The sequence below is a fragment of the Falco biarmicus genome, chromosome 9 (assembly GCF_023638135.1).
Source record: "Falco biarmicus isolate bFalBia1 chromosome 9, bFalBia1.pri, whole genome shotgun sequence".
Classification (NCBI taxonomy): Eukaryota; Metazoa; Chordata; class Aves; order Falconiformes; family Falconidae; genus Falco; species Falco biarmicus.
This window is the reverse complement of record NC_079296.1, coordinates 13,000,747-13,020,544: the sequence shown is the minus strand read 5'-3', so window position 1 is coordinate 13,020,544 and position 19,798 is coordinate 13,000,747. Positions and strand designations below refer to the sequence as shown.

At 41.0% G+C, this 19,798-nt stretch overlaps 1 protein-coding gene across 6 annotated transcripts in view; it reads left to right on the top strand.

Annotated features, from left to right (window-relative positions):
* Window positions 1-2,353: 2,353 nt before the first annotated feature.
* CDK5RAP2 (CDK5 regulatory subunit associated protein 2) overlaps window positions 2,354-19,798 on the top strand; it is an 83,336-nt gene continuing 65,891 nt past the window's right edge. The window contains exons 1-10 of one of the 6 annotated variants that reach the window (XM_056350804.1): window positions 2,354-2,541; window positions 2,705-2,772; window positions 4,761-4,828; window positions 9,272-9,382; window positions 10,823-10,899; window positions 12,249-12,372; window positions 14,779-14,930; window positions 16,998-17,160; window positions 18,585-18,638; window positions 19,066-19,185. In XM_056350804.1, coding sequence (XP_056206779.1) covers window positions 2,489-2,541; window positions 2,705-2,772; window positions 4,761-4,828; window positions 9,272-9,382; window positions 10,823-10,899; window positions 12,249-12,372; window positions 14,779-14,930; window positions 16,998-17,160; window positions 18,585-18,638; window positions 19,066-19,185 — 990 coding nt within the window. In that variant the 5' untranslated portion in view covers window positions 2,354-2,488. Of the gene's footprint in view, window positions 2,542-2,704; window positions 2,773-3,097; window positions 3,241-4,760; window positions 4,829-9,271; window positions 9,383-10,822; window positions 10,900-12,248; window positions 12,373-13,969; window positions 14,011-14,592; window positions 14,661-14,778; window positions 14,931-16,997; window positions 17,161-18,584; window positions 18,639-19,065; window positions 19,186-19,798 lie in introns of those variants that run through there. The other 5 variants (XM_056350805.1, XM_056350809.1, XM_056350810.1 and 2 more) reach the window with 5 other exon arrangements.

Genomic DNA, 19,798 nt, shown 5'->3' with positions numbered 1-19,798 from the left:
CAGGCTTTCACCCTGCTCCATGGGCATTTGTGGTCAGCTCATCCCTACCATTACACTCACCAGAGGCATTGCTTTCCTAGACCCCCTTTAGTGCTTTGTTTCTGAGGTGGTATGGATCTCAGGCTGCCTTGTAAGGTAGGAAAGTGTAGTTCCAATACAGCTTCCTGGTTTGAGGATTTAGCATAATCTCCCCAAATGTACTGCTAATTAAGACAAGGTTAAACAACATTAAGCAGATTATCAGAAGACAAGTTGTTAGCTGCTTCTGAACAACACATTTCTCAGCCCCTTCTGCCCCTCGCAGCTTCTTGGTGACTGACATGTTGGGCAGTGCAGTAACCCAGGGGAACTTTCCATCATGTCTATGTGTATATACATGTATATGTATCTATATGCTTTTTTCCATCAGACAACCATTTCATGAAGTGATAAAACTTAACAAGGAGGGCCCAGCTGATTTCCTTTTGCAAGATAGTATGCTGGGACATGAACCGTGACTCTGCAGGCAGAGGTGCTGTGCCAGCACATAGCATGCAAGCAGTGCACGGTTTGCGCTGTACTTGTGGCTGATGGATGCTGATTTAATGGCATGCATCAAATATGTAACACCTTCCTGTGACCTTAAACACGAGCAAATTGGTATCGTCCTTTCAGTAAGCGGTCTCATTCATTTAATGAAGATCTCCTCTGTAAACAAGTGAAGCCACATTTCGGACTGGCTGAGCAGATCCTAGTGCCATATGGCAAACCCGATTTTACAAACTTAACTTCAGCTTGGCAGAAGGTGAGGCCACTGCAAAAGGGGACCCAGTCATATAAGGTGACAAATGTCTCTCAAGGGCCATGGGGGAGTCGAAGGGACCAAACATCTCTCAGGGTCATCAGACCTCAAATGCAAAGCATGAGGCATGTCCAGTTGGATAGGATAAGAGATTAAGAGCTTTGTTGTGCTAAGTAGTGCCTGGCATTTCCTGGCAGTTTGGAGCACTAACAGATGCACCATCATGGACTTGTACACATTAAATTGAAAGACACATTAGGGCTGGGAAGCCCACCATGACTATACACATCCAAGGGTTGCAATGGCCACTGCCATTTTTTCTGTGATGAACTTTGATCTGTGTTGAACAGCAAATAGAGCTGGTGCAGGTACATGGAGAAAATGGAGCCAACAGGGCACCATGATGATTTGGATGAATAAACCCACAGCTGCCCATGGCCCCTGGTCAGCCCTTATCCATGGCCTATTTCCTGGGTAGGTGAGAAGCTCCTTGAGACAGCCCAGATGACAGCAAGGGGCACCTGACACACTAGGTGCTGAGGAGGATCCAAACCTAACGCCAAAGCACGTGGCTACTCCCGTGGGCAAGAGCCAGGCCAGCGCCTCGGCATGGGGCCTCCTCGTGGGACAGGTAATGCTGACAGTTAAGTGCTCACACTGTGCCCCAGCTGGGGCTGTAAATAGTGCGGGGAAGTATTCCAATCCCACACACAGGTTTCCAATAAGGAATTAAAAAAGGGAGCAAAGAGAGTGAGGAGCAAGGCAAGGTTTGGAGCTCCCTGCTCCCTCCACGGCTGCCCCAGGGGCCGTGGTGCTGGGGGGGGGGGGGAAAGGGAATGATGGCAGTATTTAATTCAGCTTAGCATTTCCAGCCCTGAATCCTTCAACATAATTGCATTTTCTTCCTGAAAAAGCGGGAGAGCTGCAATGCTCAGCTTTACAAAAAAACCCCAATTGTTTCAGAATCAGCCTGCCTCAGTGCAGGGCAGCTGGTGACAGCTGGCTTCCCAGGTCACCACCTCTGCCAGTTACAACGAACAGTGACTAGAATTTGAAACTGAAGCGTAGTTATTTCTCTCCCCACGTCTGATGGCGGTTTGGCGCCATGGAGGACATGGAAACAATTAGCGGCTGGGGCACTGCGAGGGGCCCGGCACACCCCTGAAGAAGCCGCTTCCACACGCGTCTTTCTTGGAGCTGGGCCCGGAGGCACCGGGGGGCCACTCGTCACCGCCCGGCCGCGCCTGCAGCACTGTTCCCGCCCAGGCCCTCCAGGCACATCGCCCCACACGCCAAGGGCGAGCACGACTTCCCTCACTAAAGATCGCGGCGTCTCGCCGCCTATTTTCCTTTGAAAAAAGATGGCGGCTAGTGGACGTCACTGTTGCTTCCCTCACTCAAGATGGCGCCCGACGGCCTTCTCCCCCTTGCCCTGTTGGCAGTCTCCACCATACCCCGCCCCGCTCTGCCCTCAGCCAATATGGTGCCTGCCCACCCGATTCAGCCACCGCCCGCAATAAATATGGCGGCTTCCCTTCCATTTCCATTGCGCCCGCCCCGTACGCTCTTCCGCGGTGGCTTCAGCGGCTTCACCTCCGTCGACGCAAAGATGGCGGAAGCGATTGCGCCCGTTTGAATTCCAGCGAAGCCGCCAAAGCCGCGCACAAAGGCGCTGCGGCTCTGGCTGCCGGCGGGACCGGCCGCGCCATGGACTCGTTGCCGGGGGAGGACCTGACGCTGCCGGTGGTGTTCGAGGGCAGGTAGGCGGGCGGGGGCTGGCCTCACGGCAGGCGTCGGGCTTGCCGCCCCCGCGGGTGCATGTGGCGGGGCTGGGCCTGTCGGCCCCGGGCGGGTGCTAGGCGGCAGTGGCACCCCCTCGGCTTTCGGCTGCTCAGCGGTGTCCTTCTCCTCCTTCTTCCTCAGCGTCAGAGTCTCCCAGCTGCCGGACATCTCCCGCGGGGACCCCCAGCCCGGCCTGGCCGGAGGCGACGGTAAGGCTGGATCGCGGGCGGGAGCCCCCCGCGGCTCTGCCGGGGGCACGGGGCTTCGTGCGGCCCCCAAAACCTAAGGGGAAACGCCTCACGCCTGAGGCAAAAAGCCAGGAGATGTCTTTAAGGGATGCAACTTTTTGTAAGCGACTGTCTCTTTAAGGCTATGAAACGCCAGCCGCCGCCGCCGCAGTTGCTGTGGCCGCGTTGCCTGCGGCCGGTGTGGCGCCGAGCCATACGTAAGGTGCTCAGCCGTCCTGTGGAGCGTGTATTTAACGTGCCTGGAATATCCCGCCGGGCCGCGCTGCGCCTCCGGGGCCTGCTGAGCCGCAGGGAAGTTGCCTGCTTGGAGCATCAGGTTTTCCAGCCCAGCTGCTGCCGCCCAGGGACCCCCTCTGGGCCCAGCGGTTTCCCGGTCAGGCTGCGGGGTGGCCTCCTGCCTGCGCCCTGCTGAGCAGGAGCCAACATTCAGTACGTTTTTCTGTACGTTGGCCATGAAATCATAGAACCCCTTAGGCTGGAAAAGACATTTAAGGTCATCGAGTCTAACTGTTAACTGTCAAGCCCACCACTAAACAGTGTCCCCCAGTGCCACACCTACACACCTTTCAGATAGTCCAGGGGATGGTGGCCCCCACCGCCTCCCTGGGCAGCCTGTGCCAGTGCCTGACCACCTTGTCAGTGAAGACTTTTCCCAGTATCCGATCTAAACCTCCCCTGGCACAACTTGAGGTCATTTCGTCTCATCCTGTTGCTTACTGGGAGAAGAGACCGACCCCCACCTTGCTGCAACCTCCTGTCATGCAGGTGTAGAGAGCGGTAAGGGCTCCCCTGAGCCTCCTTTTCCTCAGGCTAAACACCCCCACTTCTCTCGGGAGACTTGCTTGAAACGCTTATTTTAAAGCAAAATGGCTGAGTAGTACTATTTTGAAACTTTCTGTCTGTGGTGTTAACTGTTGCGTGTTCTGTTATGTAAATTTGAGGTGTATGCTTTTGATGTCTTTTTATGCATGCATGTATCCAGCAACGTAACTTGGCCGACCTCATTGTATAGGTGAGGTAGGTAACTGAAACTATGGCAAATTGGATGGTTTACCAGGAAGAGCTATTTGCTCATGAAAAGAAGCAAATCTAAGAAACTTGTAAATGTGGCAAAGTAATGTTACTGTATTCTGCATGTGCTCCAGGAGAACTGTCCTGTGAGATTAATTAGAATGTCAAGATTTGAAAACCACTGGCTGGTATTCTTTGGGCTATTTTCAAGACTCCTCATAGTTGCCTCACAATTTTGGAAGTACTTTAAATAAAATATTTTCTTCTAGTTAGTGTGAGTCCTCAGGTAACTCTTTATATTAAAGATGATGCAAGTGCTGAATGTTTTATACAATGTCATTATTCTAATTAAAAGTTTACTCGCGGATTTGAGTGGAAACAAGTTATGTGGTGCTGTTAAATTGGCTGATACAGAACGTGTGTGCAAACAGAAGTTTAGGTACATATAGATTCAGGAGGGACTACAGTTTAGCAATACAGATACTGGCAGTTTCCTCTGTGGTTTCACTGAGTCTAAGGTGGAGGGCTGTCCTGTGACCAGTTAGATACTGAAAGATTTGAACTGCTTTCTAGTAGTTTTAAAAGGACTTGATTCTGATATGGGAGTCTTCTGTATAGTTGCTGTGAGGACTTGTTCTTGAAAGTGCACCTCACGTAGCTTAATTTCAGTGTACGTCTTGATTTAAATGGGTGATGTTGGAATTTGAGAGCTTTATGCGATAGACAACTTAGGGTGACCAGGAAGAAATCTAGATACTAACAACATGGTAGCAGTAACGTATAACATAAACAAGGGGCAAAAAAATTGCTTCCTTCACTTCCCAAAAGGTGTTGTACTTTTATTGTGTTTAGATGGTGTAGGCCTTTGCTGTTTTCAAATTGAAGCCTAGCTTAGAGATTCAGCTGTCTGAACTTGTTCTGTCTTCCTGAATGTCTAGTGTTACCAGATGTGGCAGAAGATACAGTCTCACCAACTAGAGCTCGGACCATGAAGGACTATGAAAATGTAAGCAGACTTTTAATATAAGACTTGGCAACGGATTTATGGCCAAGATATTTCTGACATGCTGGCTAAAGTGTTGACTCTCTGGGTCAGGTTCTTAGTTTGTGTCAATCAACAACAGATCTGTTGGAGATGTGACCAGCTGGCTGTGCTTTGGACCTCCGTTTCTTCAGTATTGCTTTAAAAACAAGAGGCAAAAATTTTTTGAGACTAGCCAACTGCTGCTCTTAAGTTGTGAAACAAAAATGGGCACCCTCTGCTCAAAAGTTCACGCAAACACCATAAACATGGGAACATGATTTGCAAGTCTGCAGTTGATTTATTTTAGTGAAGCATCAAGTTTATTTTCATTTAGGCTAGTACAGGATTTGGCCTTTTATTTCATTGCCTGCCGTATAATACCTTTTAACTTCATAATTATGTCTGAGCGTGCTTGGAATACTTTTGTTGAAAAGGTCTAGTAGCATTGTGACAATGCATTTAATAGAATGTAAAGGAAAACATTAGATTTTTAATTTATTTAAATTATTGTTTATTTAAATTGAATAAGCCAATTGTTTATAATTGCTGAATGATGATTTCATTGGGGTATAGCTGTGTTGCAGGACAACTCCCCTGTAAAAAGTTTTAAGTCATTTAACTCAAGTCCTTGTGATTGCTTTCTCTTCTACAGTTTCTTCACACAATCAAAAAATCTGAGATGACTGCTACTGATAAAGGCGGTGGCTTGCTATTTTCAGTTCAAGTGTCTGCAGTTTTTAATGTGCTTCTGTAGCTGCTGCTACTGTTTGTAGCATTGCTGTGTTTGAAATGAGTGTTTCATCTAAACTCTTTTGAGTTTCTTGTGGCCTTATATCCCTCTGAGGAGAAAGCTGTGCTCTTTGCTCAGAATTTAAAGCTTGTTTTGGAAAGCCTTTGAAGGATTTTTTTTTTTAACAATCTATTTCACTTTCTCTTTTGTTTTTGTGTATTGGCTGTCTTGGCATTAGTATGTGCTTGAAATCTTTTACTGTGATAGGTGCCAAAGATCTCAGTCTGGAATATACTTTCTGCAAGTGGTTTATTATCTGCAGTGTTTGTTTGAAAAGGGGAAAAAGTTGCAGTATTTGTTGTTTTTTTGTTGGTTGTTCTGTGTAATGTAAAGGAGAAAGGGTCTCTCCACAGGTTTCTGGCTTCCTGGTATGTACAGACTTCTTAAGTTAAACTGAGTTGTAAAACTTCTTGTAGGCTTTTGTGGACATTTACTTTCTGTCCTTTTACTATATACCGAGCATCCAGTAGTAGCTGTCGTTAAGGTGTGCTTTTGGACTGACATGGTAAGGCTGGTGTTATCCCACCTTAAACCAAATCGGAATTAACAGGTAAAGTTCCTGCTATCTCCTGCCTGGTGATGGTTTGTGTGTGTAATTTTTTTATTTGTATCTATATGCTTGAATTTGCTGATTTTGAAGCTATATTATTTATACAGGCTATGAGAAGGAAGTGATTAAAAGAGTGGGCTCCTTGTCTTGCACCTCAGAGAGAACCAGGCGGATGTAATGGGCTAAAGGGTGGATCCATGAAGATAAGGTCCTTTGATGTTTAGACCTGGAGAAGATGCTGAGCTAGATTAATATTAGAGGTGTATTATTTTTTTGGTGGTGTTTATAGTCTGTCCCACTTTCTTGCAATATGGTGGGGAACCACCTTGTGATAGAAAATGTGATTACATGGGCAAAGTGAAAGGCATCTCTAATTAAGGGCCACATTATGGTTTATTAGATGTTCATGAATAGAAAGGCTGATTGGTATCAAGTTAGGGAACTAACTAATAACATGTGTGGGTTTTTTCTTGTCTCCCCAAACACACTTAGTTAGAGCTTTGCTGTCTTGTAAAATGGCCTCTGCTGGCAAAAACTGTGTTGCGTTGTGAAACTGCAGCCTCTGCTGACAGATGCCATTTTGCATAAAAGTGGCTCTATGCAGACTTGGAAAGGAGCTGAACAGAGCTAGGCAGGTGTTATTTGCCACTCTGCTCTCTGTGGTGTGGAATATTCTGTGTAGAGTGTATTGCATTGTCGTTTTTTCAACAATTGTCTGCTATTTCTCTTCCTTCATTCCTTTTTTAAATACAGAAATCAAAATGCATAAGGAATTAAGACAGAGTCTTTAAATGTGTAGGTCTAGAGCATTGCCATTAAAATCCTTTTGCAGTGTGAACTTGTTCACATTTTATACATTGCTTTTTATTAAGCTATAACTTTTTAATTGTAGTCTGCGTGAATTAACTTTCCTGTGAGAAACTGAATGTCAGAGACAACATTTGTTTCACTTCTTGGTTTATGATTGCATAATTTTTGTTTGCCTTTTGAAAGAAGTACCCTTAAGCTCTTTGGTTTAATTCTATTGCCACTGAAATACATAAGAGTAGAATTAAGGTATGCCGTGTTCTTCACAAATTGTTTTTCCTTTTGACTCGGAAACGTATGTTTGAAGATTAAACCAGAAGTTCAGCTGATACAATTTCAGAGTGTCTTTGGCGCTTGAACTTTTTCTGAATGAATAGAGACTGTTAGGAATGATCTACTGACAGCTTAAACACCCCAGCCCCCCACCCCCTCCACCCCAAAAAACCCAACCAAACCTGACAAGAAAAGACCCTACAAACCAAACCAAACACTACAAGGTCTGCTCTCACTAGTTGAAGATTAGTGCTAAACTTGCCAGCAAGACATGCAAGATCTAGCACAGTTCTGTAGCCCTGCTTTGTTTAAGAAATTTTTAATTTGTTTGATTACTCTGAATAAGGATTTCAGTTTTGAGCAATGTTCTGCATTGGGATCTGTGACTTGAAGTTCAAAGTTGCATTGTTTTTGAGTTTACATCTATTTGAATGCTGCAAAAGAGATGTTCCAGTTCCTCGAGACACCTCATGAGAGTCTTGAGGGTGTCATGCTTTAAGCAGCTACAACTTGCATAGTTCAAGTTTATATCCACTACTGTTTGTGATCATCCAATTGGAACTGTAGGGAAACAAAGATAAAGTTAAATATATGTGTTGTTACTGCTTCTAAAGACAGGCTTCTTCAGGATGTGTGAATGGGCCACAAAGTTTATGTAGTCAAGCGTATTTTCAGTTGCTTGGGTGATATTTACTTGTGTGAATAATGATGAGGCACCTTGCTGGGGAAAGATTATTAAACTGAAGAATTGTTTGCAGATGCAGGTTCTGAGTGCAGTTGCAGAAAATAATCTTGGGTTTCACAAGCCAAATATTTGAAGAATTGTATCGCTAATAATTTTTACAAATGGTACTATACTGTTCTGGAAAAGTGTACATAAATATTTTATTAGTAGCTCTATAACATATTAGACTTCCTTTTGCTGAAAGCCTCTGGCACGGGACAGTCTTATTTGAATGAATGTTTTATGCTTAGCCTCTTAAAAAAATTTAGAGTCTCTTTTCTTTAATGAAACCATCAACTATGTTACTGCTTCTACTAGGAAGGTTAAAAATCATAAGCAATTTTTTTTCCCAAAGAATTACACTATGAAATATGGGATGGGATAAAGGTTTTATTGGTGTTTGATTGGGCTCACATGCCTTGTGTGCTTGTGGCTTTTCTTCCCGTGAATAAGGCTACTATCCCAAGCTTTTGCAAAGGAAATACTTCTGTTTCAACATGACATCTCATGCTTTGTTCAAGTTCTGTTCTGTAGAAGAAAGAACTACTTAATATTTTTAGATTGAAAAAACTCTTTTGGTTTCTTTTTGTGTAAAGTCAGACAATGTTTTAGGACTTAAGGAATATTCTAAAGAGCACTGTCTGCACAACAGCATGTATTATATATATTTTTTAAAAAAATGTTATAATTGTTATTTGCCTAAGTGCTAGTGTCTCAGAGTTTTGCAGGGCTAAAAATAAACACAAGCTAAACTATAACATCTTACCCAAACACACAAAGTTTGTGGGTACCAATGTGTCTATATATCTTAAACCCAAAACAAAACAGAAAGGCAAACCCCAAAACATTCAGAAGGGGTAAGCTGGGGTGGGATTTCTTCTTGTTCAGGTGAGGAATGGAGATGGTGGAAAAAAATACAGATGGGGTGGGTTGGTGGGAGAAAAATATGTTCTGTGATATGTGCTGAAGCTGTAGAAGGTAGAAATCTGTTGGAGCACTTGGAGTATTTTCTGCTCACTGGGTGACACTCTCTTGGAGTGATGGGTGTTTCATTTTGACTTGGGTGTCATACACTTTTATCAACACTTCCACAATTCGAATATGTATATATGTGTGTGTGTATATCACCCACACATATGTATGCGTTCAACTCTGTCCAGTGGGTTGAATTCTAATCTTGCACTGTGGCGAGCAAACCCAAATCATACCAGTTCTTAGTCTTTATTTTACTTGGTTTGAAACACATGACATAACTTGCTCATTTTCTTTCTTAATTCACAGCAAATCACTGACCTGAAAAAAGAGAACTTCAACCTGAAGCTTCGTATATACTTTCTGGAGGAGCGAATGCAGCAGAAGTTTGATGGTCCCACGGAAGAAATATACAAAATCGTATGCATTTAGAATAATCTAATAGAACTAGATATCTTTTTTAAGAGTTTGTTTTGTGGGGAGATTGTTTTACCTAACTTTTCAGTCGTCCTCTCTTGTTGGAAATTTTGTTAACTCTTTTATTACAGAAAAGGATTAGGCCAAAATAACTAAATCAAAATGACCATTATAAGTTGTGGAAAAATTTGTTTCAAATGTGTGTGTGTGTAATGAAGGGACAGACTAAGAAATGTTATGTGTTTCCAGTAGTAAGTGGTTGTGAAAATTTGATAGTTGTGCTACTGAAGTCATATACTGCATGGGGAATAAAAGAAGCAGTATGCTTCTCCTGGATTTGGTGTGTAGTTATTCTGCTTTTTACTACCTGGCAGCTCAGTTTGCCCCTCTATTCTTTCCTGGGTTTAGCAGATGTCAGTACAGCTGCTTGAAGGTTGTTGGGGCTCTCCAGCTCGGAGTTGCTTCCTGTGAAGCATGTAGGTGAAGTTGTATTAGGGTTGTGTATAGCTTCCACTTCTACTGCTGTAAATTGAAAGAGTGTGTATTTGTATAGGATTCAGGAAACCTGTTAGGTTCCTTTGTTGGTTTGTAGAAGAAACCGGTACCTTTCTAAGTTGAAAGAAGGATTTCAGTTGAGTGGCATGTCTTGCATCTTTATGATCTTTATTAGGTCATGGTTGCGGCCGGTGATAACAATTTCTTAGACCCTTTGGTGGTGCCTGCATTCTAGAAGGGAAAAGGAGTCATTTTGGTTACACAGTAGCATGTTATTTAAAACAGATGCTTCCATCAGGTCTCTTTTCTGTAATAATATGGAAACTTAAGTCTCCCTTGATGCTTGTTGCAGTAGTGCAGTACATGAATTAATGTTTAGCTATGTCATGGTTTCAGCTGAATATTTCTAATTGGTCTTCTGTCCTGGTCTCCTGCACAGGTGTTGGTCTTGTAAATGCTAATGTATTTAAATGGTATCTGTCAGCTTGCAGGCCAAGTGTCTTTTGTGCGATGTGTGCTTATGTCATGAGTAGTTTTCTCAGGCTATAACAAAATGATTTTAAGATTATTAAAAGCATCAATAGTTGATGGAATCAGTTTTTTAAAATAAAAAGAAAAGTATGTCATAGCTCAAAGAAAAACCATGCATGGAAGCCCTAGAAACTCCCAAGTTTATGTGCAGTACTCCCTGTTACAGTAAAGTGTGTGTGCACGTGTGTGTAGGGGATGTGTATTGCTTGGATACAATGGTCCTAAATGTTTTTCAGATTTTTGAAAGTCTTGAACCTTGCATAATATGTCTGTTGAGTTAAAATGTCTCTATGCTATTCTTAGCCCAATGATACTTTATATTAGGTGGTCCAAATAAAAGTATCTACACATTGCTAATAACTTTTGGGTTGGGTGACCTTTGCATTCTCTCCAGACACTTACATTCTTTTGTCCTAGAACATTGAGCTGAAAGTTGAGATAGAAAGTCTGAAGCATGATCTGCAGGAGAGAGAGAAACTACTCATCAAAGCCTCGTAAGTACCAACATATTTCTTAATGTCTGTTACTTAGGATTTCAAAGATTTTGCTTCTATTTTTTTTTTCCTAATGTTTTAGGAATGTCACGATCCCAAAGTAGTATTTTAAGGGCATTATCTAGAAATTGCTTCATTCGTTACAGAAATGGTATGTATGCACAATGATGTTAATGTACTTGCACTGTCCAGTGTAACTTTGATGTTATCCTTCAATCTTCTGTATTTTTCAGGTAAATAAATTACTGTAATTGGGAATGGTTTAGCATTCCTATTGTAGAAGTTTAGTTAAGAGCTTAATTGTCTCAAGAGGTGAAGAGGTGGACTTTTTTTTTTACAGCACTGGATTGAGATGATGTGGCACAAAACATTTCTTGGTAGGGCTGAAGAAGCAGTTCAGAACTAACCTAGACTGAATCTTGTGTTTTTCATGATATAAAAATGAATATACTTTAAATTTCTGCTTTCCTGTTAGAACCTCTTTTCTAAATCACTGTTACTTATTTTGAAATTACATAGTGCTACATTGTTTTATGGTATGGGCAAGATGGAGTATGCTTTGCGGAGGGAATGGAATGACTGTAGGGCTGGCAGTAGCCTGTTAAACTGCTTCCTTTTAGGTGTCTGGTTCAGAACTAACCCAGGCTGGCAATGAATGACAGTTACTGACTGCTACATGGCCTCAGTTTCAATGGCATTTTGTGTGGCATACACACATGGCACTGAATTGTTACCAGTTAGCCTTCTCTCAGTAATTCAGAGGCCTAGGTTCAGGTAGATTCTGAGAACCAGATTAATTTTTGTTTGGTCTCTCCAGGTAGCCATCATAGAGTATTGCTGGACTTTGAATGGACCCTTGTGCAAGTTCATAATACAAAGCAAAATCTGGGGGGAAATCATAAACAATGGTCATCCTTTGTTTAGTAAGGAAATGCTAGCTGTTCTTTTCTTACAAGGTATTGACAATTACTGAAAAGGCAATGGGAGAGATCTCAGCAGTTGCGTATCTTCATTTTGTTCTCCACTGTTGCTTTCTTTAGAAAATACAACTCTACCAAAGGCTTGATACTATATTTGGAAGCTTTAAAAATATGAAGGCTATATTACACTTTTTCATCATACGTATGATGTGCTTGCTTATCCGCTGTGACAAGGCTTTGTGGAACTCTCAGACTATACCACTGCAATTGCTATATAGTGTGTAGATGTTCTTATTTAACCTTAAAGTGACAAGCAGGTACAGATAATGTGGAAGACACTTGTTTGTACTTAATCTGTCAGCTACTAGCACTTTTAGTTTTTGCACTTTGATATGCAATGGGATTTCTGTCTGTATTATGGTCTTTCAGTAAGGCAGTTGAAAGCCTGGCCCAGGGTGGTGATGCTGAAATACAGAGGGTAAAAGAAGAGGCACAAAAGAAGATGCAAGAAATGGAAGAAATCCTGACTAGCAGAATTAACTTTCTGGAAGAGGTGAGTGGCTGAAACTGAAGGAATAGTTAGAAATCAGTACTGTCTTTGTACTGTTGTCTGAGATTTGATACTGTGGTCTACCTGTATCTACCTGATGCTTACATGTGAAAATTGTAGAAAACAATTTTCAAACTTGTTTAACCTTTCCTGAAAAGTAGCCAGTACAAAACCAGAAAAAAATCCCAAAACACAACCCCCCAAAAACCAATGGAAAGGAAGGTGTTTTTAGCTGCTTTTGAAGTGTCAAATATGAGGGTAGCAGTTCTTCAGGAAATTTGTACCTGTTGGTGCTGTTTAGGTACATTCAGAACAAACCTTTGATTCCTGAATTCCAGTGTGAGGAGGCTACATTTTCGGAACTGCAGTGTTTGTTTAGAGGAAGAGGGGCTGGATTTTGAATGCTTTTACTGATAAGGTCTCAGCTTCATAAGTAGCTGAAACCACTCTGTGAGTGCTTCTGTCATTTCCATCTTTATATGGGACCTCAGTATTGTGGTATAAATCTGAGATTCTGTGGCTTTCTGTGTCTCCACTCGAGTGTGTTCATTACAGGCTGAGAGAGGTCACCTCCTTCTGGGCAGGTGAACCAGTGGGCACTTCCCTCCCTTCTGCCTGCATGCCTTATGCTCTGTGGTTAGACTGACCTTTATCTGCCAAGTATTGTTGGCTTCTGCTGTCACTATATCACCTTTTTATGTAACGTTCTTCTGTTCCACAGGGTTATTCTTAACAATCTTTTTTTTTTTAATGCCTTGCTGTTTGTGGTTGAGACAGTTTATTCCTGTATTTATTGTTGAGCCATTGCTGATACCTTTACAGGGGAATTGTTTCACGTTCTCCTCATTTTGTAGTGTAAAGGCAAAAACATAAATTTCTTTGTATGAATAACATGCTTCCTCAGAAGCAAGAAATTCAGTTTCTTGTAAAGAACAAATTTGATATTGAATGGTCTGTGCTGGAAATGCTTGTGTCAGATTCTAGAGATACATAAGCTGATGATTGTTTAGCATCATTGACTGCATACACTTACCTGGAGGTGTGGGATTTTGTAGCTGTGTGTGTGAGGGGGATAAACATCTGGTGCTCTTCCTGTAAGTAAATAGAAACAGCACAGGTGTGTATATTCCAATATTTGCTTTCCCATCCCTAAAGAGTGAATTGGTCATGGAAAGTATTGGTAGCAATCTCCCCATGGTATTTTCTATCAGGATGATTTAGCAGTATTCACAAAGCAGTGAGCTCCTTCAGGGGGGAGGAGGGGGGTAATCTCCATGACCTTTTTTCAGTTTAGTGGAACTGAATTTCTCAAAGTGTTCTTCGTGCTATTGGATTGGTAGGGAAGTTCTGAAATCACTTGCTCTGTACCAAAACAGCCAGTCAGACTGGTGTTTCCCAGATCTCACAGGCAGAAGGGTAAATATTCTAATCTACTGGTGATACAGCATTTTCTGTAGCCTGAAGACAGTGTTGGCCTCTGCTAATTTTATTATTCTGATGAATGTAAACACTGCAGAGTAGTAGTAGTCACTCGTTTACATAGCACTGTTATAATTGTATAGATCCAGGTAATGTTAACAACGATTAATTTCCTTCACAGTTTTTGAATGAAAGATGAATGCTGGCAGAACTGCTCTTCAGGTCAGGAGTTGAGTGGAGAAGGACCTTTTCCTCACCCTCCCCCAAAGAGATGTGTTTTTTAGTATAGACTGGGAGGAGAGAGGGGAATTAATTGTTATACTGCAAGCATGCTTTTATTTTGTAGAAATAAAAATTCAGTGAGCACAGCAGGGAGGCTTACAACATAAAAATAAAGATCTGAAACAAATCTGATATAGTGTATGACAGATGTAGCTTTTTTATCTTGGTGTTCCCCATCTTCATGAGTTGAGTCTCATAGAGGAAGTTGCCTGTAATTGCTGGGCGTTGTCTCTGTTTCTGTTGCTGTTCAAGGGAAAAATATCTGGTTCATACTTCATCAATTCTTGCAAAATATTATAAATTATGTTGGGAAGAGTTCCAGTTACAACAAGCCTGTGAATATTAATTTCATCTCTGAATAAAAAAGCCTTTTAACCTAGTCAATTTAAGACAGTGGGACAAAGCCAAATTATCATAGCTAAGGCTAAAGCCATAGCATGGGGGCACTTTCATTTCCAGTTCTGCTGTTGCTTAGGGTATTTGTTTTATTTCTTTGAAACTGTCCTCCTTTATGCACCACAGAAAATGGATTAATCTTGAAAATGCGGACACAGAGTTTGGAAGCATCTGCAAAGCGCTTGAACTACTTGGTAAAAGTTGCTAAATTAAGCATACCAACATATGTTTGTTAGAAGAAACTTCAATACATGAAAAATGTTGTGAGTATTTTGTTCTTATAGGCATCAGGATTGTGTGTTTTAATTGCAGAATCTTAAAGCTGTCCAAGATGAAGTGGAAAAAGCCACTGCAATGACAGAGAAGGAGAAAGCTCTGAGAATAGCTGCTGAGCAGAAACTTTCTTCAATTATGAATGGCCCTAGAAAGGATGTGGATATGATTACAGAAGCTGAGAAAGACAGGTCAGAACTCTTGGCAGTGATGTTTCGAACTACTGGAATTCTTTATTGTTGAAGTGTGAAGAGCTGGAATGGATAGAGGTCTTAACAGTTTGATCCTACCCTCAGGTACATGAGAGCATTACTGGCCGTCTTACCTATTCAGCTCTTAAATGAATAGCAACACAGCAACCAATTTATGTGCTCCATGATAGCAAAATCATCTTTAAAAGTTGTCTGAAAAGTATGCATGTGACATGAGCACATCCTACTTTACAGCATCTGTAACTTTGCTGTTTTACCCCCTGCTTGCTGCTGTCTCGAACCATTGCTGAATAGAGCTGGTCTCTGCCATCTGTGTTCACTTACTGCTTTCATGGCATCTACGTGCTCTTCAGTCCCAGTGACGTATCTCTTGAGGTTGGTAAATCTAATGGGAAGAGAAACTGTGTTTTGACTTCATGGTTTTGATTGTGCTTTGCAAAGCACTGGCTTTGCTTTTTTTGGCAGGTAATGGGAAAGGTGTGTGGGTTGTTCAGTAACTAGGTGGGGAAAATGTATAAACTCAAATCTTAATACTTTGGGGCGCGCTTTTTTTTTCCCTGATATGTAGGGTAAAATACACGCCTGGCAAGCCTTCTAGTAAAGCATAGTTAGTTTGGGGATGTGAGTCTGGAGAGGAGATCAAAAGATTGTTATGATTCCTTATGCTTCGGATTATCCTTTCCTGTCCATCTGTGACTGAACCCTGCAGGCAGCTACACTGTAACTGCATAATTGCCAGCCTGGTAACAGAAAGTTCTGTTGGCTGGAGGCTTTCATCTCATGGGTTTTGTGTTATGGTAGGACCAAAGCAAGGTTTACAGTGTTTTCCAGACAGTTTTTGTAAAAGCATACAGATTGAAAACTGCAAATCTGAAATCTACAGTGGCATAAAATTAGGAAACTGTGTTAATAAGTTTTGCTACAGCACTTTATGTGCCATGGTAGTAATTATAACCTGGCTCTCGTGTTCTCTCTCTCCTTTCCCCTTTCCCGTTTCTCTTTCCTGCCTTCCTCTTTCTGTTAGTCATCTGTTAGTTAGAACACAGTTGCTCTCCTGAGTGACTTGAGCTGGGAAGGAGTTATAAAACCAGTTTCTTTCAGAGGTACTTTAGCCGTCACCTCTATAGCTTGTGTGAAAAGAGTTCCTAAAGTGCTGAAACAAATTGTCAGGATTGGACCACTGAAGGGAAAGCTGTGTGGAGTGTGATGAAGAATGTCTTCCCCCCTCCCTGCTTCTTTGCCCTTCCTCTTGGGATCCAGTGTTAGCAGGATCTTCTATAATTACATGCTGGTAGATCAGTGTAAGTGTTCACAGGACCAGAAAAACATAGTGCTAATGGAAGAAGAAAGTAATATTTGATTTACTTTAAGAAGTCAAATAATGTGCAATGTTTTAAACTTGTCTGGGAGTAGCACATCTGGAATTTATAGTGTATTAAAAAATACTTTTGCCATCTAGGCTACAAAATACTAAGAGAATCACAGCTGGCATCTTATGCCAGAAATTCTTCATATATAACACTTACGTATGTCAGAAAACTCAAGCGCTGTTTTTTTTTTTTATCAGTTGGAATACTGAAAGTGTCAAGATGTGTATTGACCAAGTGCTGACCCAACTTTTTGCTTGTGTGAAATGGGAACCAGCTGAGGTACAAATATAAATGAAACTAGGTACTTGAGGGACACTTAGTGATGGCACGCTATAGTGTTATACGTGCTAAGAAGTGGAATAGATTGATAAGCTTTTTGTGTGTGCTGTGAAGGACAAAATATTGAGGTTTAAGTGCTGACATTTGAAATGGTACTGGAGGAAAATAAGAATGAGCACTTTGCAGATAGCTCAATGCTGTTTGTTGTTTGCTTTAAAGATACAACACCTTTTCTGGTTTCTCTGGAGGGAGAAGTGGTTGTGAAAGTGTTCCCCTAAATTTTACAGTTATTGCCTGGAGTCTTCACCTAGGAAAGTTGTCTGCAACATTTACTACAATGACTGGAGAACTGGTGGTAGATGATGCAAGATTAATATTAAAAATCTTATAATTTTAGACTTATAGAGCAACTGAATCTGTCATTGAAAAGTAAAGAAGCTATAATCCAACACCTTGAAGAGGAAAAGTCTCAGAGTGGATCTTATGATGGGAACTTATCAGCAGAAAAAATCAGAGAACTTACCATTGCTTTGAGGCATGAAAAAGATAGTGAGATAGAGGTGAGGAAACTGACTGAACAGTTGTATGTATAAATCTCATGTGGCGTAGGATTGTAAAGGTTTTGTGCATGACAGTTATGTGAGTGACAAGCCAATGTTTTAAAAATATTTTTCTCCACATTTATTCCTTCTCTCCCTCTCTCCTCCATTTCTTAACATTCATTGGTTTTATTGTGGCTTGGTGGTCAATATTCATCCTTATTATCCATGCTTACCATTCATTCAATGAGAGGTTGTGTTTCTCCTTGACTTTATGCCTGTATTACATATATACATATACTTCAGTACAGCAATTGCATAATCTCTATAAGAAATGCTAGGTGTTAACAGATCCCTCGATAGTTGACATAACTTCTGTAGAAGTTAAGAATGAGACTTGAGAGTTTGTTTTTGGGAAGTATTTTTACTGTTAAAGTCTGGAGAAAAAGCTAGAGTAAGGAAGGTAGACATAAAAAAATACCGCATGAAGTAAAGTGCAAGTATACCCTTTGGCTTTACAAAAGGTGCTAAGGGTGAGTCTTTTATGTCACTTGGTTCTTAAATAGGAAGACGGATACCTGAAAGTTGAAATATAGAAACAGGTCTTAAGGCTTGTCTTCCCCCCTAAATTAAAGCTGGCAGAACTAAGAGAGTAATTATAGAAGCTGGCATACTTCTGAGAAATTTTCTTCCCTTTTTGTTTTGGAACTGAATATTGTTCAAGTACCTACACATTTCTTTTGTTTTTGTCAAGAATAGACAAGAGAACCTTCTGTGATTGGACTGAGTGGAATTAAAAGTTTTCAGTTCTGCATGGTCTTGCAATTGAATCTGTATGTGTCAGGAAAAATCACCCTGGTTTCACAATAGTACTTGTGTGTTAAGGTTAAAACAGGGTCATCTTTATTCATTTCATAGGAGGTGGACAGGACAGACTGTAGGATCGTTGCAAGATGCAGTATTGGAGAAAAAAATATCTGATGAATAACTTTGCACAAGTCTGTTTCTATATATGATTACTGATTAAAAAAAAAAATCTGTAACCTCCCCAAGACAAAGTGCTAATTAAAGCATCTTTCTGACATAGATAAATGTCGTATAAAAATGCATTTTTATTAACTCAGCAAGTACAGTTGTCCTGTCTCATGGAAAAACGTGTTGTATGGGATAGCTTTTTTGTTTGTTCATTTTTCTTTTTTTTTTTTTTTTTTTTTTTCCTTCCCCTTCTTAATTTGGACAGGCTCATACTGTGCCTGGATAGATTTGCAGAGTTCCAGGAAGTAACTGATTCAATATATTCCTGCCAAAAGGCATATGCTAAGTTGTTTCTTTCCCCGTCTCCTGCAAGGTTTTTAAGCTTATTTTGCTTCACTTTAATGTTTAATGAGTTACATTTGTGTTTAGAATGAATTTACTTGAACGTAACAGCTGTTTTGTTTTTATAGGCTATTAGAATGGAGCTTAATAATGAGAGAAATTCCTTTGAAAAAAATATTCAGGTGAGTTCTAGTTTTGTTTCCGTTTCCTTGACTGCTTACAGTACATGTAGGGAACCCTTCTGTTACGCATTCGTAGATACAGAGAGGCCTTGACTCCAAAAGTAGCAAGGCAAGTCCTCTGGTAAATACTCTCTTATGTTAGATAACAGGAAGCCTCGCTTTGTTTTTGAAGCAATTTTCAGTAAGGCTCGTAAAGGCACACTCATCCTATATTGAAGCTGGTGCTCATGGCTAGCCCATGAGATTATGCTTCTTATACTATATTCCAGACACATCTTTAAGATGATGACTTGCATTTTGGGTCTATATTTTATGTTAGTAATCTAAGTAATAAGACGCAAGAACTCTGAGAGATTGTGCTTATGAATGTGCAGTTACAGTATCTCTTAGTGGGAAGTTAATGCAACTTTCGCATAATCTAATTTAGTCACTTCAAGAAGAGCTACAAGAGCGAGAAAATGAGCTTGCTGCTGAAAAGAAGAATGGTTTGAAAAGGGATAAAACTATTCAAGGGCTAACTGTTGCATTAAAAGCAAAGGAAAAAGAGGTATGATGATTATGATCTTGCTTGTTTGTTAACTGTTATTGGGAGGGGAATGTGTGTGTTGTGTATGTGGCAGGGGTTGACTGATGTCACTGTAACCATTAGGAGGCTTCTGGTGGGTCCTTCATCACTGCTGTCATATCTGTAAGCAGTTCTGTTTATCTAGAGTTGGGGGTTTTGAACTGGAGGAGAGAGGAACAAGGTACTTTAACTGATACTTTCTCCCTTAAGAACTTTGAGGGGAAAATGTTTTCAGTTGCACACTGATGGTTTTTTTTTTTTGTCAGTTCTGAGCACCACTTTAAAAGGTATGAGAAGTGTTGTATGTTGTTGAGTAAGTGGAGCTGTTGTAAGACACCAAAAATAGAAGAGGTCAATGTCAGCTCAAACCCAGATTTTGTGGAAGAATGTGAAATATTTAACTTGAGTGACAGGCAGTCTAGTGAGTGTTGTATGAGAATAAGAATTTCTTGATAGAAATTCTATTATGATATATTTGGTGTTTTCTTTAAAGTACTTGTTTTGTGTAGTTGGATGATGAGATGGGGTAGTTATTATTGAATCACCATCCCTTGGAAATAACTCTTTCTACATAGTATTCATTTTACTTTACTTA